General features: G+C 37.5%; 1 protein-coding gene across 2 annotated transcripts in view; it reads right to left on the bottom strand.

Annotated features, from left to right (window-relative positions):
• Positions 1–13,803, bottom strand: part of LOC127573105 (UDP-N-acetylglucosamine--peptide N-acetylglucosaminyltransferase 110 kDa subunit) — a 62,736-nt gene that overhangs the window by 6,716 nt on the left and 42,217 nt on the right. For both annotated transcript variants that reach the window (XM_052020984.1, XM_052020985.1), the window contains 7 exons: positions 12,220–12,378; positions 9,684–9,773; positions 6,967–7,092; positions 5,904–6,074; positions 5,089–5,205; positions 1,538–1,705; positions 1,063–1,215 (listed from right to left, as the gene is read on the bottom strand). In XM_052020984.1, coding sequence (XP_051876944.1) covers positions 1,063–1,215; positions 1,538–1,705; positions 5,089–5,205; positions 5,904–6,074; positions 6,967–7,092; positions 9,684–9,773; positions 12,220–12,378 — 984 coding nt within the window. The remainder of the gene's footprint in view (positions 1–1,062; positions 1,216–1,537; positions 1,706–5,088; positions 5,206–5,903; positions 6,075–6,966; positions 7,093–9,683; positions 9,774–12,219; positions 12,379–13,803) is intronic.

Raw genomic sequence — 13,803 nt, 5'->3', positions numbered from 1 at the left:
CAATTTTTTTTAAGCTATTCTATCTTAGCATCCATTTATGATCTGCACCCATTAAGAATCAAAGAGAATTACTAAAGCAAAATGAGCAATCTTAAAACTGTTCCCACAGCAAAATGGTCTGGGTTATAACTTCTGGAGGAGCTTTAATAAGCAAATCAAGAACAAACAGGTTAAGAATACCAATTGCAAGTCACAGAATAACCACTCAACAACGAAAAGTTGTTTACTGGCTACGCTATACTTGTATACGTATTGTTCCCCAGAGGCAGATACAGATTGGCATCTATTTATTATGCATCTGCATTATCTACAATTTACCCAAGGCAACTGCTTAATAAATAGAGTAATTAATCACAAAATAGTTATAACCTTCACAGGAAGGAACATCATCAAGCAACAAGATCTGAAAAAGCAGTGCTTTCAATGTTATCAAGAGAATAAATCAGTCAGAACAAAGTCAGGACCTAGATGCTCAATTTTGTTAATAATTCAGTGGAAACAAATACAAGCTTATCCTTTTTTTTCCTGGTTTGAAGCCCAATAATAGAGGTCAGTGTCTAGAAATAGTTGAAGATTCAAAACTGAAATGAGAAATTTATTAAATCAAGAGAACAATGAATCTTTGTAAATTTCTACTTGAGAAGGTTGTGAGTGCTCAGGTGCCCACTATAATCTATAGAGATGTCAATTTTTGGACAAAGGATTCAAGCAATGAGGTGGCAAACAGAAAACATGGACTGATGTATAAGTTGAGACAATCTTCTTGATTGGTGCAACAGGAAGAAGAAACTAACTGATCTTTTTATCCAAAACTCAGTAAGTTCACACATTAATATGCTATTCCAAACAGGTGTGCATTTGACCACTTTTGAAAAATAAGGAATTTGCAATCCCTTTTGACAATTAAATTCATGGCTGGAACAACTGTCAACTAGATTTGTCACTCTACATTATCCTTCACTGCTCTAAATTTAACTCTCCCTTTTAAGCACAAAACAACTGATCCAACTTTCACAACTACAACGAAGTACAATGATAAACTGTTGAGGTAATGATACTTACACTGGCCCACATTTGGAGGGTAGCTGGATCAATTTTATACAGCTGGTTGAAGTTACAATAAACAATAGCATCTTCAGGTAGGCCATACTGTGATCGTGTTGTAACAATAATTGTTCGTGGAACCTCCTCTCCAGTTGCTGCCTTGTTGTTAATCTGATGAAAGATTAAAAACTCATAATTAACAGCTAGAAGAGTTCAAGTTTCATTCAGAATGGCACTTTCATTCAGAACACCACCATAACCAGGAAAATCTAAACGTACATTTCTATAAACCGAAATTTGCCAACACTAGAATAGTCCCATTTGCCCCAGCTTTATACCAAAAGACAATGTGTTGTTTGTATGATGAACAACTGCATTTCTTCTAAGTTTCCTCCACCCCCAAACACCACACTACAGCTGCATGGAAATGTTATTCATTAGGTTACCATAAATAAATCCCACCCCCACTTCAAATAACCATGCTATCACTTACTTGTGTTGTTGCCAGTCCATTGCTGACTGTAAAGTTGTTGATTGTAACCTGAATTTGCCCCTGGTTGATCATGTTGATAATGGCTTCAGCTGCAGTGTTCATTGGAACAACAGGCATTGAAAGTGCAGAATTTGTATCAGAGTTGTCCCCACCATCAGGGCACTTTAGCTGTAAGCAGGATTGGGAAAACATTAGTCCGAAAAGTACGGTCTTGGGGCAGAACAAAAATCTGCAAGTGCATAATAGAAAACACTAGACATTCTACAGGTGAAGCAGCATCTGAGGATATATACCATGTCAACAATTCAGGTCAAGAACTGTTCATGAGAAGCAAAAAAGGTGACGAGCATATTTTAAGTTGCAGAGTGAAGGGATGGAGAGGACAGAGGTAATGTCTTTGATAGAGTACAGATAAAGTTTGTCAAGACAGCAATTACTTTAGAAACCTGGAGCCTGAGACAGAAGAAAGAGGGGAAAAAAAGAAAAATTGAAACAAAGATACTGCCACACTTGGAGAGAAAAGATAATAATAAAGTGTGGTTATCCAAAACTGTTAAATTCAAAATAGAGTCCCAAGGACTGTGCCCAGAGGGTGAAGTGCTTTGAACATGTTGAGCAGTAGGCCAGAGGGAGTGGGGCAGAGTATTAAGGTGATGGGCAACTGGAAACTCAGGGTGCCTTTGTGGACTGATGAGCTCAAAAAAAGTCACCCAATTTGCAGTTTTTCTCCAATGACCACTATACAAAAGACTACAATGACCAGTGAACGCATTACACTACATTAGAAATGCAGGGAATTGCTGCTTCACTTAGAAAACTGAGTTCTTGAATGGTGGCAAGAGATAGGAGGGCAGGTATTGCTCCTCCTGTGGTTACATGGGGAAAGTGCCATGAGAAAGGAAGCAAATAGAGATGCAAGAGTCCACTAAGAAGATGTGCATGGCAGTACCGTCGGAATGCTGTGAATGAAAGGAGAGGGGAAGATGCGTTGAATAGTAGAATCCCACTGAAGGTGGCAGAAATTATGGAGATTGATCTGTTGACTGTTGAAGCTAATAAGGTGGAAGGACAGCTCAAAGGGAAACCCTTTTCTTGTTCCAACTCAGAGGTGGTAAGAGCAGTACAGGGAACTAGAGGTGGTGAGGTAAAAAGCCCTCCCAACTATGGTGAAGGAGAAGCCACAGTTAATAAAAACATTGGTATAAAAAAAATCTCGTCACAGCAGATATGACAGAAACAGAAACTGTAAGAATGTAGTTCTAACAGGAAGCAAAGTGGGACATGATATAGTTAATTGTGGGTTTGTTATGGATACTGGTAGTGAACCTATCACCCGAAACAGATACAGTATAGAGATATCAATAGGGAAGAGTTAGATGGACTATATATAAAAGGAGGGTAGGGTGAAAACTGGCAGCAAAGGAAATGAAATATGGACTCTGCAAGTGCAGGAAACACCACCAACATACCCAAAGGGTTGAGCAAGGATGCCTAAATAGAACTGAAACGAGGACTGTTCCATGTATTTAATACATACATGGCATGGGCCCTTGCAAGCTCCTATAGCTACACCCCTGCTTGGAGAAAGTGAGCAGGGTTGAAGAAGTTACTCAATACAAGAACAAGTTTAGCCAGGCGAAGAAGAGCAATGCTGGAAATGAACTAGTTGGGCCTCTTTTCAAGGAAGTAAATGCCTTCTAGACAACTCTAATGCAGGAGAGAAGCACAAGATGGATTGGACATTCATAGTGAAAATAAGGTGCCTAGGACCAAGAGACTGGAAATAAAATGGAGGAGGCATCAAAATGTGTCACATTTGTCAAGTGTGAGAAGAGGAAGAATAAAAAGCAGAAGAAATAAATTGTGTGGGGCAAGAGCAGGCTGAAAACTAGTCTCTGCAACTTTATTAACAATCACATGATTGGGAAGTGATACAGAACACAAATTACATCTTCTGACTGATCTGTTGCCAAGATGCATGATAATCAAAGTTTAGATGCTCTAAGGTGTATCAATAATGAACCACAACCTGCGGCCATCAAGTCGCATCAACTGGTTAATTAAGAGTTCTCCAACAGGGTTTGTTTAGTTCTTTTCCATTTAAAAGGCACTTATAAATGTAAGAAGTTTTAATCAGTTTGGAGACAAACTTGCATGGATGCATCACATCCACATGGGATTAAATGCATCTACTACTTTGAATAAACGTAAACTGCAACTGTGCAGTTTTTTTAATTCACAATGCAGACATGAAAGCACACAGAACCAATATTAATTCTCAAACTTGCTCCAAGATGAAGCCCTTAATTTCTGAATTTTACAACAAATGAAATTTTCCTATTTATAAGGAAACAAATGCTTTTACTTCTCAGACAACAAAAATTAATCATTTTAGCTAAATATACTGGTAACAGGTTAAAGGTATGATTAGAATTTGGCTAAAATTATGACTAGAATTTGGCACCAAGTAATAAAAGGAAATTTTAGAGCACCTACTAGAGCAAACATACAAGCAGTTAAATGCATTGTCCACTGGGTGCTTTATTCTGCTGTCACTTCAAGTATAATCAGTGAACAATTGAGTGCTCAGAAGATATTTGAGGACACGCTTTATTAAACAAAGCGTAAAATGAGATTTAGTAGGGTAGGATAACCATTACTCCTGTTCAGCAACTAACCAATCTGCCCTCACCCCAAAAAATTGTATGGACTCTTATTTCCTTAAATATTTCAAAATACCAAACATTAAAACAAAATTACCTTTCGTCAAGTTTAACATTTTAGCTTCCACCTTAATTTCACATATGTCCCCGTCTTTACTTTGTTAAAATCTATGTTTTTTTAAACGCCAAGCTAGACACAAGGAAACTTAAATATGAGTGGCCAATCAACTTGATGGCAATGGCATTATTTTGACATAACAGGACCATCTAGAACTAACACCTGACTGCAACCATTATCAGGAAAGAATAAGAGAAAGCGTGGCACAGCAAGCAAAGCTCCTGCTTTGCAGCTCCAGCGACCAGGGTTCAATTGTGACCTCCAGTGCCGTATGGATTTTGAACATACTCTGAATGTATGTGTTTCCTTCAACATCGCCAGGCTGGTCACTGTTAATTGCCTCTAGTACGCGAGTGACAGAATCTTGGGGGGGGGGTGCGAAAGAGGGGGTCAATGGTGGGGAGAATTAAAAATGGGATTAGTGTAAATGGATGCTTGCCAGTTGGTTCCATGAAGGTTGAAACCCACACAGATGCCTCAATCTTTCTGGGCAAGTTTCTCTGAAATCACTCTCCATAAAATCAGGGTCAGTAGTGCTTCAATGAACTTCATTCTGATACAAGAATGCAGAGTGGTACAATTTAGTGGAAGTTGAAAATGTATGCAGTTTCCTATATCAGTGAAGCCTGCACTGCTCTTAGGTTTGGCACCATTAGCAAAATCACTGAAGATCATCCACATTACGAGATGTACTTTATTCAACTCAGTAAAGCATGGACATACAATCCATCCAGCACAATCTTTATAATGTGCTATTTTCAAATTCTTACCTTCACTACTTTGACATCAGGTAGGCTGTCCAGAAATGCCTTCAGATCAATACCATTAAGAACAATCCTATTATCATATATGTGTCCATTTGACTTGAAGTCAATGACAGCCTTTTTCTAAAGCAAAAAGAAAAGCTTTAATTAAAACACCTGGTGTTTTTCTTAACATTCAAGTAGTTGGCAGGATAACTGAAGGTGGGACGTATCGATGGAGATACAAGAGGGAAAACAAAATGAATGCACACAATTACTTGTCAGTTGGCATGGATGTGGTGGGACCAAGCTTGTTTATGTGCTGAACAACTTTGACACTGATCTTCCAAAAAAAAACAAGCTAAACAGCAAAAACAAAGACAAGTAACATGGGAGAACTGAAAATGTTGCAAGCTAAAAAGATTCAAGACTTAAAATCAATGTGCTTTCACTTTTTTCGGATGGCACAGTAGCAGCCTCACAACTCCAGTGACCCAGGTTCAATCGTGACCTCTGGTGCTGTGTGAAGTTTTCTTACGATTGTGGGGGCTTCCCTGGGTGTGCCGGGTTCCACTCAAATCCCAAGAATGTGTGGGTGGATAGGTTTATTGGCCATGGTGAATAGCCCCTAATGTATAGTTGAATCTTGAGGGAGTTGATGGGAATGTGAGAATAGGTTACACAGAAAATTAATGGGAGAATCCAATTGTTCTGTGAGCTGGCATAGACTTATGGGCCAAAATGGCCTCCATCTATTTCATACATAAAAGACAAATGTAAGAGTGGATTAAATACCCAACCATGGCATTGAATCAACTTTCTGATCAATGTCAATGCATTACCTTAAGGTGTGGGAACATATTAGCATGATCACCAATAAAGAAGGTGTTGGGCATGTAGGCCAGCTTCTCAGAGTACTGCTCTGCTAGATCAAGCGGTGATGTTTCCTTGTCAGTGATAATGTAATCCATGAATGGAGCACCACTTGTTCCAGGATAACCAAGCCACATTGCCTGGGAAAATAATAATGAATTCAATATATCCAAAATCATCATCAACCAGAGTACCAAGCATCGAATTCACTATTTTAAAAGAGAATGCCACAGTTCAAGCACAAAAGTCACTGAAAATGCAGAAAACACTCAACAAACCTGACATTTATGGAGGGAATATAACAGCCTTTTCATCTGCTTTGAAAAACTGATCCAAAATATATCATCTCTATCCACTGATGCTACTGTATGAACTTATAAATCAGCATTTTCAGTTTTTTGTTTTAAATTTAAAAAATCGATCTCCTATCTACACAAATCACATAAAATGCTGTGGTACTCTAACTGTATATACGATAAAGGATAGAAACAGCAATATTTTTTGGAACAGTAAATATACCATCTTGGTAATTAGGATGATTGCACCTTTGAAACATTTCGCCTGCAGCAAACATTTCAGTGCATCTCAGAAGTTTAAAAAAATCATTTGTATATATGTGGTAGAATTTAGTCCAGAAATTGTACCATGGGTATTAATAAGAGCAGGAATAAAAGTCATGTGGCTTATGTTAAATTCTTTGAAGATTCAGACTTTAAGATAATAAAACACAGGACAAGACATATGGCCTCTCCAATCTGTTCAGTCATTCAATAACGTCTGATTCTCTAACTCATTCACTTTCCCAATGGCTCTCTATACCTATAAATTCCATTAGTGATGAAATATATCAATCTCAACCATAAATGATTTAGGCACCCACAGATGGGGTTGGATTCAAACAGAATTCCAAAAAAGTTTAGTAAATGAAAGGAAGACTGGAGATAAGGTGGTAATAGTCCAAGGACAAAGGTCAAGGATTTTGAGGGGACAAGCAACAACAAAATTTAAAAAAAAATTTCACAAGTTTCAGACCTGTATCGGAGCTGGCCGTAAGGCAAAGAGTTCATTTCGTGCTCCTTTAGTGTATCCATTCATGTTAACAAGAATGTGAATTCCATCCTGATGAATACGATCTGCCGCCTTGCCATTGCATGGGATCTGCAAAATGCAAGAGAAAAACTCTGAACAGGAAACTCAGTGATCCTTAATTCTGCATTATTAGTCCAGACCTGTACAGATAACAGATTTCCTATCCTGAAAAAAATTAGTGAACAAAATTAAGTTTTTAAACAATTCGGAAGCTCTTGGTCATTATTAGTGAAAGGAGTCATTTTTGAACCTCAGATTATTGTCTGAATTCCACAGCTGCCTGCTGGTATCAGTGGATTCTTAATCCAGGCCTCTGGGTAACTTGATCACTGCACCACTACCTAATGCAATCCTATCTTTGTTCAATGCAATTTAACTCCTCTGCTTTGTTTAACCCCTGTCCCCTTTTATACTCCCAGTATACTTTTAATATTGCACTTCTGTTTTTGCCAATTAAATATCAATTATTTGTATTCACTTCTGATGCTATTACCAGTTGGAAAATTAAAGAAAATAGCTCACTGCTATAAATTTATCTCAGACAGCTCAACCCAAGGCACATGTTACTTCTAAAACATGAGGGGGGAGTATTCGAGTATATTTTAACTTCTGCAGCCTTGAATTCATTCAAATGGTTTTTAGTAAGAAAATGCCGAGTTAAAAAATAATTAACTTTTTGGATACAGGCAATCCCTGCATTACGGGAGGGGTTATGCTCCTAGAAAACTGCCCATATCGCAGTTTTCCATAAGGCATACCCACTTTTCCCAAATGAATCCCATGTTGCAAGTGGAGATGCATTCTTATGGGATATTTTTCTCTCATTTTAAGCCATTTTAAAATCAGTGATGACAAAGAGGACAACTGCCATTATTTAACAGCAGAGGCCAACAACAGACTTGGTGGATGGACAAGGCTCATGGATTAAGAGGGTTTAAGAGCTGGGGATAAAGAGAAAGGGATGGAATTTGAGGAGTGGAATTCATGGGAGAAAGGTGGCATAGGAATTCAGTGGGGTACTGGGTTAAAAGTGCAGTGACTTAATGGACATGGAGTAAAGGCTGAAGGATTACTTTAAAGGGACTGGTGCAAGAGCTGGACCTGGCTGCTGCAGCTTCCCACCATGCAGCACAGAGAAAATGCCTCACAGATGAAGAGCGCAGCAGCACTGCACACTGAGACCTCCATTCACGTCCTCAAACTGGAAAAGGGATGGCAAAAGGAAGGACTCGACTGTGACTGCCAACTCAATCGATGTGTTGATGTCGTATCAGAATAATATTGCCCCACAGCATTGTGACTGAAAATAAAAATTATTGTTGTCTCTTTCACATTGTGTGTTTATTTTCCCACAAAGAATAACATTTGCTCTTATGAAATTTATCTCAAATTTTTGGGTAATGATTTGCAAATTCTGCAAGGATGAATCTCTGTTACCTGGATTGCCATAACGTAGGAGAGTCATCTGCAAGTATAATCAATTGTACTGCTGATACAAGTTGCATAATTTCTCAGCAGAGAGCATAACTTAGGTTTTAACAGATTCCTTTCTGATAGTTTGCAAATAATACAAATATTTACTTGGCTGGTTATCCAAATGCCACTAAGTATTGGAACATATCAGATCACAAACCTTGGTCATATGTAAAATTTGCTGCAATATCAAACCTTACAAGCAGATGCAGATATAGTGAAAATGAATAGCAGGATTGGAGGGAGATGAGGGAGGAAATCACTGTACCCACAGGGTCTTTCTTCTATTATGCAAGCATTACAATGTTGAGGCATGATTGGTAGTTAAATAAATCTTCTAAAATAACAGCCACAGCAAAAATAAAACCCAACTTTGAAATCACTGAACCAGGACAAGCATGTATTAGTTCAAATGTAACCATTTGCATTTTAGTAACTAAAATGTTGATTGCCTTATTACAGAGCTGCATTAAAATGGAATGAAAAGAACACAACCCTAATAAAGCTCATATACATTGTATTGACATTCATTGGTATCTTCTAAATTAGTGCATCATAACCAAACCCCTACAGAAGCAATATGTTGTAAATTGCCAGCACATTCTTCTCCATCACATCAAATATGGTTAAATGGTTTATGTGAAACAGATCAAAGAACACACAACTAGACCATATATACTTTGACATTTTGAGTTACAAAAGGTTAAAGTCACTCTGCACTTTCCTGTGTTACAGATTAAGCATCAGACTAAAAGCTGGACACAGGTTTGTCAAAGCAAGTAACTGCTTTGGACTACAGGTAATTCTGCTATAATGTGCATTTCCGTAACACAATTTGTCCATCATGTGATTGATAGATTAGTGTACACTATTTGCATTACACAGGCCATAATGGTTTATAGCGCAATTACAATTGGGAAAAACAGTGATAAATCTGTGCTTTCAAGACAACTACAGCCTGTTCTGTTATGCGATTTTCTGTATGGCCATAATGGTTTATAGCGCAATTACAATTGGGAAAAACAGTGATAAATCTGTGCTTTCAAGACAACTACAGCCTGTTCTGTTATGCGATTTTCTGTAACGCAAGGTTTCCTATAAGCGCAAGTATTGCATTATAACAAAACTGCGGGTAGATTGAAATTCCTACACATCTGTTTCAATTTGCACATCCCACTAGCTCTTACCTGGGATAGGTCCACGAAATGATTAGCTTCAGCAACCACCTTCACACGAAAATTAGTGCCATCATCAGAACTCAGTGCATAGCAAAAAACCTATCCAATAGAGACAAAAGATTAAAAAAACTTATGTAAACCAAACAGTGATACAAAAATATATCACACTTCTAGAAAAGCGACAGCAAACTAATTTTCCCACGATAATGTATGCCTGATCTGCAAACCTGACACTCTGACAGCTGGGTAAGCTTATGAGCAGTTCACCACTTAATGAACTACAAGATCCAAGTTTAAATTAGCCTCAGTCCCTACCATTTTGGCATGTCCCTGTCACAGGGACATGCCAAAATGACCTCCTGCAAATTAACAAATGAAAATACAAAAGACTGAGAATATAAGACTAGAAAGGTTTCCAATCACAGTGATAGTCTATCTGGAATGTTTTTATCCTGTAACTCTTCTAAAATTTTCAAATCAGAACCAATTCCTTTAGATTAAAAACAGAGAAGTTTACACAGCTGTCATAAAGGGGAAAACCACAGATCAATTAATTAGCCTAACATCCATTGTTGGCGAATTACTCATCTATAATTAGATAGATCAAGCAAACACTTCAGTTCACTTCATTTCAGTTAATTAGAGGACCAGTATTAATTTGTAAAAAAAAATCATACCTGCTCAACTCAACTGAATTTTTGTTTTTAGAAACTAATAGAAGTAGCAAACTGTTTAAATCATTAAATGCAAATACAACACTCTGGTAAGCCACAGTTGGAGAACTATGATCCATTGTGGGACAACACTTAAGGAACAGGACACTGGTGTTGGGGTGATGCAGCAGATTTAGCAACATGATACAAATACTCCAGTAGTTAAATTACAAGGAAAAGTTACACAAACCGAAGTTGTACTTATTGGTACTTAGAACATTAAGGTATAATTTGATTGAAGTTATTAAGATATGAACAGAACCAACAGGGTTAAGTACACTTCTGTAGTATGTGAAGTCTTAAAAATTAGAGCCAGATTAAGTCAGTGAATTTCAGAAAAACTCCTACACAGGGAAAGTACTAGAACTCTCCTCTGAACACAACAATTGATGTTAATCGTTAACTTTGATAACAAGATTGTAGATGTTTGTTGACCAAAAAGGGATATGGGATAAGGTGTGCCTAAATGACCAATCTGTGAATTTCAATCACCAGTTTTTGCACATTTCTTTCAAAAAAGCTCAAAATGGCCCAATAGGAAGATCATTCACAGCTAAATGAACTGTCACTTAAGTGACAATGCCAATTTATGCACCTTTAAGGCCTTTATCCTTTTCACCCCACCATGGTTTGCTTTCCAATGTCTTAAAATGTTATATTCATCCATAGCCACCTATTGCTTAAAAAAAATTAAACAAGTTTTTCCCCCATTCATGATGACAAGGAAATACAAAAGGAAATAAATGATTCACACAAAACCTGTGGGGTAATATATCCAACTGGGAGCAGAACATGCAACCACTTAAGAGTGCAATACTTATTGTAAAGAAAGCCAGAATTTAAGTTTTTAAATAGGTTTCAAAAATATTTATTGGTAATTAAATGTTCTGAAATTGTTAGCTCAAGTAAATCACAGGACAACTGTTTTTATTATTACCATTACTGAAGGAAATAATGCAGTTCATTATGAATCTGACAATCCATGAATGTATATGAAACAAGTGATTCAGATCACTTGTCAGAATCAAGTGTCATTAGAGTTAAGTCGTCAATAAAATTACCCGTTCTACTCCACATTTAATCTTTTTAATTAATCTACAACCAAAATGATAGCAGATAGTGAGGAAAAGATTCAGCATGTTTATTCCTAAAGCTCACTATTACTGTCAAGTATCTATATAGACATTTCAATTACTCATGATTTTCAAAAAATTCAACCCTACTTACATTTAACTGATTTCTATGCTTATATCATCTGATCACAATTGGACATTTGCCAAGCAGCCCAAAAATCTTGGCTTTACCCTCCCTTTTAACATCTTCAAGCTCACCATTTTCTTAATTATCCTGTTGAGAGCAACACCTCAATATCGGGATATTCCCCCTTTCACACTATAATGTAATCACCACAAAATTTCCACTACTCTAAAAGAAAACAACTAATACACCAATTGTGAATATTTCAGGAGATTTGATGGAATTGTTTTGAGCAAGATGGGCATGATACATTAAAAAGACCAATTATCTTGAAATCCTAACACTAAAACACAAATTTTTAAATAATCAACAACTGTAATTCCCTGATTAATGACACAGATCAATAAAATCATACTTGTAGGCACACAAGTATATATTAAGGATCCAATACAAACCAACTTTTTTGGATGTTTGTTCAATTAAAAAATTCAACAATTGAATTCTATGTTATTTAACTTTAACAGACCAGCTTCATGATGCAAAGAGGCCACATCATCCATGCTGCACAACTAGTATTCATGAAGCTTTTAATTCCACGATTTTAGAATTATACATCATTCAGGAATTCAAGTTACCTCAAATTTTTCAGAATTATGCATCCCAGGGATTGACTGCATTAGATGAGATGTGGGGTGGTTCCCAAAATCTGAACTCACAAAACCAATTTTCAGACGCCCATTACTAGCCTTCAAGTCTTTTGGATGTTCGTATGGCGGCTTGTGAAGCACATTAATCTGCAAATAAAAATGACAAGTATATATCATAAATATCACCCATCACTATGATCCATTTTTCTTTGGGGTTGGTGGGTGGGGGGTTGTGAGGGAAAAGAGAACAATAATTTCTCAAGCAGATGTCATGAAACCCAAAAAGCAGCTCAGAGTAAACTTTGTTTGATAACTATGAGTTTATCCAAGAGATGAAATCAACTCCATCTGGCTTCCATTTGTATTAACAAATGTAACCAATGCATTTCTCATGGTCACATTTTAAATAAGAGCATGGACCTGCCCCATGCTTCCGAGGGGTGGAGGACGACAGAAGTGGGAGAAGAACTGAAGTTCCCCAAACAATAAAAACCTTCTCAAATGGAGACCACCACCATTCCCAATTAAAGGACAAACCTTCAGCATTCAGAATTTAACCATAAACACTGAAAACGAAGGAGGCACTTTTGTTTTTAAAAATTGTCCTAGACTTTGGAGTTCCTGCTGCATGCCAATTCCCAAAGCTACCACATTCTGCTTCACTCCAAAATCTTGCATCAAACACACCTGTAAAAGGTTTCTCTAAAAGCTAAATGAGTTCACCAAGTCAAAGAGTGCAACAAATTTAGTACAGCAAAGTAAGAGTTGGCTGAATATCTGTGGAATTAGAGGTCACCAAGAATCACAGATACTGCTTCTGGGCCATGCAGAGACAGTTTATCCTCTCAGGTTGCTGCATTGCACAATGATAGCATTTCCTGTCTGTGGACCCCAATTTAAGGCAGCAGAAGATGCAGCACACAATGCAAATGCTGGAATGTCATCAGCTCTATGTGCAAACAGAAATATTCAATAATCTGCAAAATCATTTAACTTAAAAGGAATCCAAAGGTTGGGTTCCCTGCAGTAATAGGATCTGTTACTGGCTCTTTGCACAATTTATATGCTTTTGCATGAGAGAAAAAATACAAGGATATTTTGAAGGGATCAGATAAAGAGCAGAAATCCACATTTGTGGACCATGAATACCAGCACAGACCCGTTAGGTTGAATAGTTCTATGCTATGTTGTAATACAAAAACATTAACGCCAATAAATGTGGCTCTCCAAGGTCTCATCCAAGGGCCCATTGTTCATGCCCAGACAGGACCAGCAGGCCAATAACCCATCAGAGGTGTCATAGCCAAGCCAGAATCTGTTCCTTTACAATTCTAATTGTAATACAACTCTTATTTTACAATTCTCAATTGGGGTGAACTTAGAGCATGGGTAAGTACATGGAACTATGACATGGTGGCCATTACAGAGACTTGGCTGTCACAAAGGCAGGAATGGCTGCTGGATATTCCAGGGTTTAAAATGTTTCAAGAGGGAAAGGGACGGAGGTAAAAGAGGTGGGGGAGTGGCTTTGCTGATCAGGGACAGTGTCACAACTGTAGAAAGGGAGGATGT

This window comes from Pristis pectinata, chromosome 8, assembly GCF_009764475.1.
Source record: "Pristis pectinata isolate sPriPec2 chromosome 8, sPriPec2.1.pri, whole genome shotgun sequence".
Taxonomy (NCBI): domain Eukaryota; kingdom Metazoa; phylum Chordata; class Chondrichthyes; order Rhinopristiformes; family Pristidae; genus Pristis; species Pristis pectinata.
This window is presented reverse-complemented; position numbering and strand designations above follow the sequence as displayed.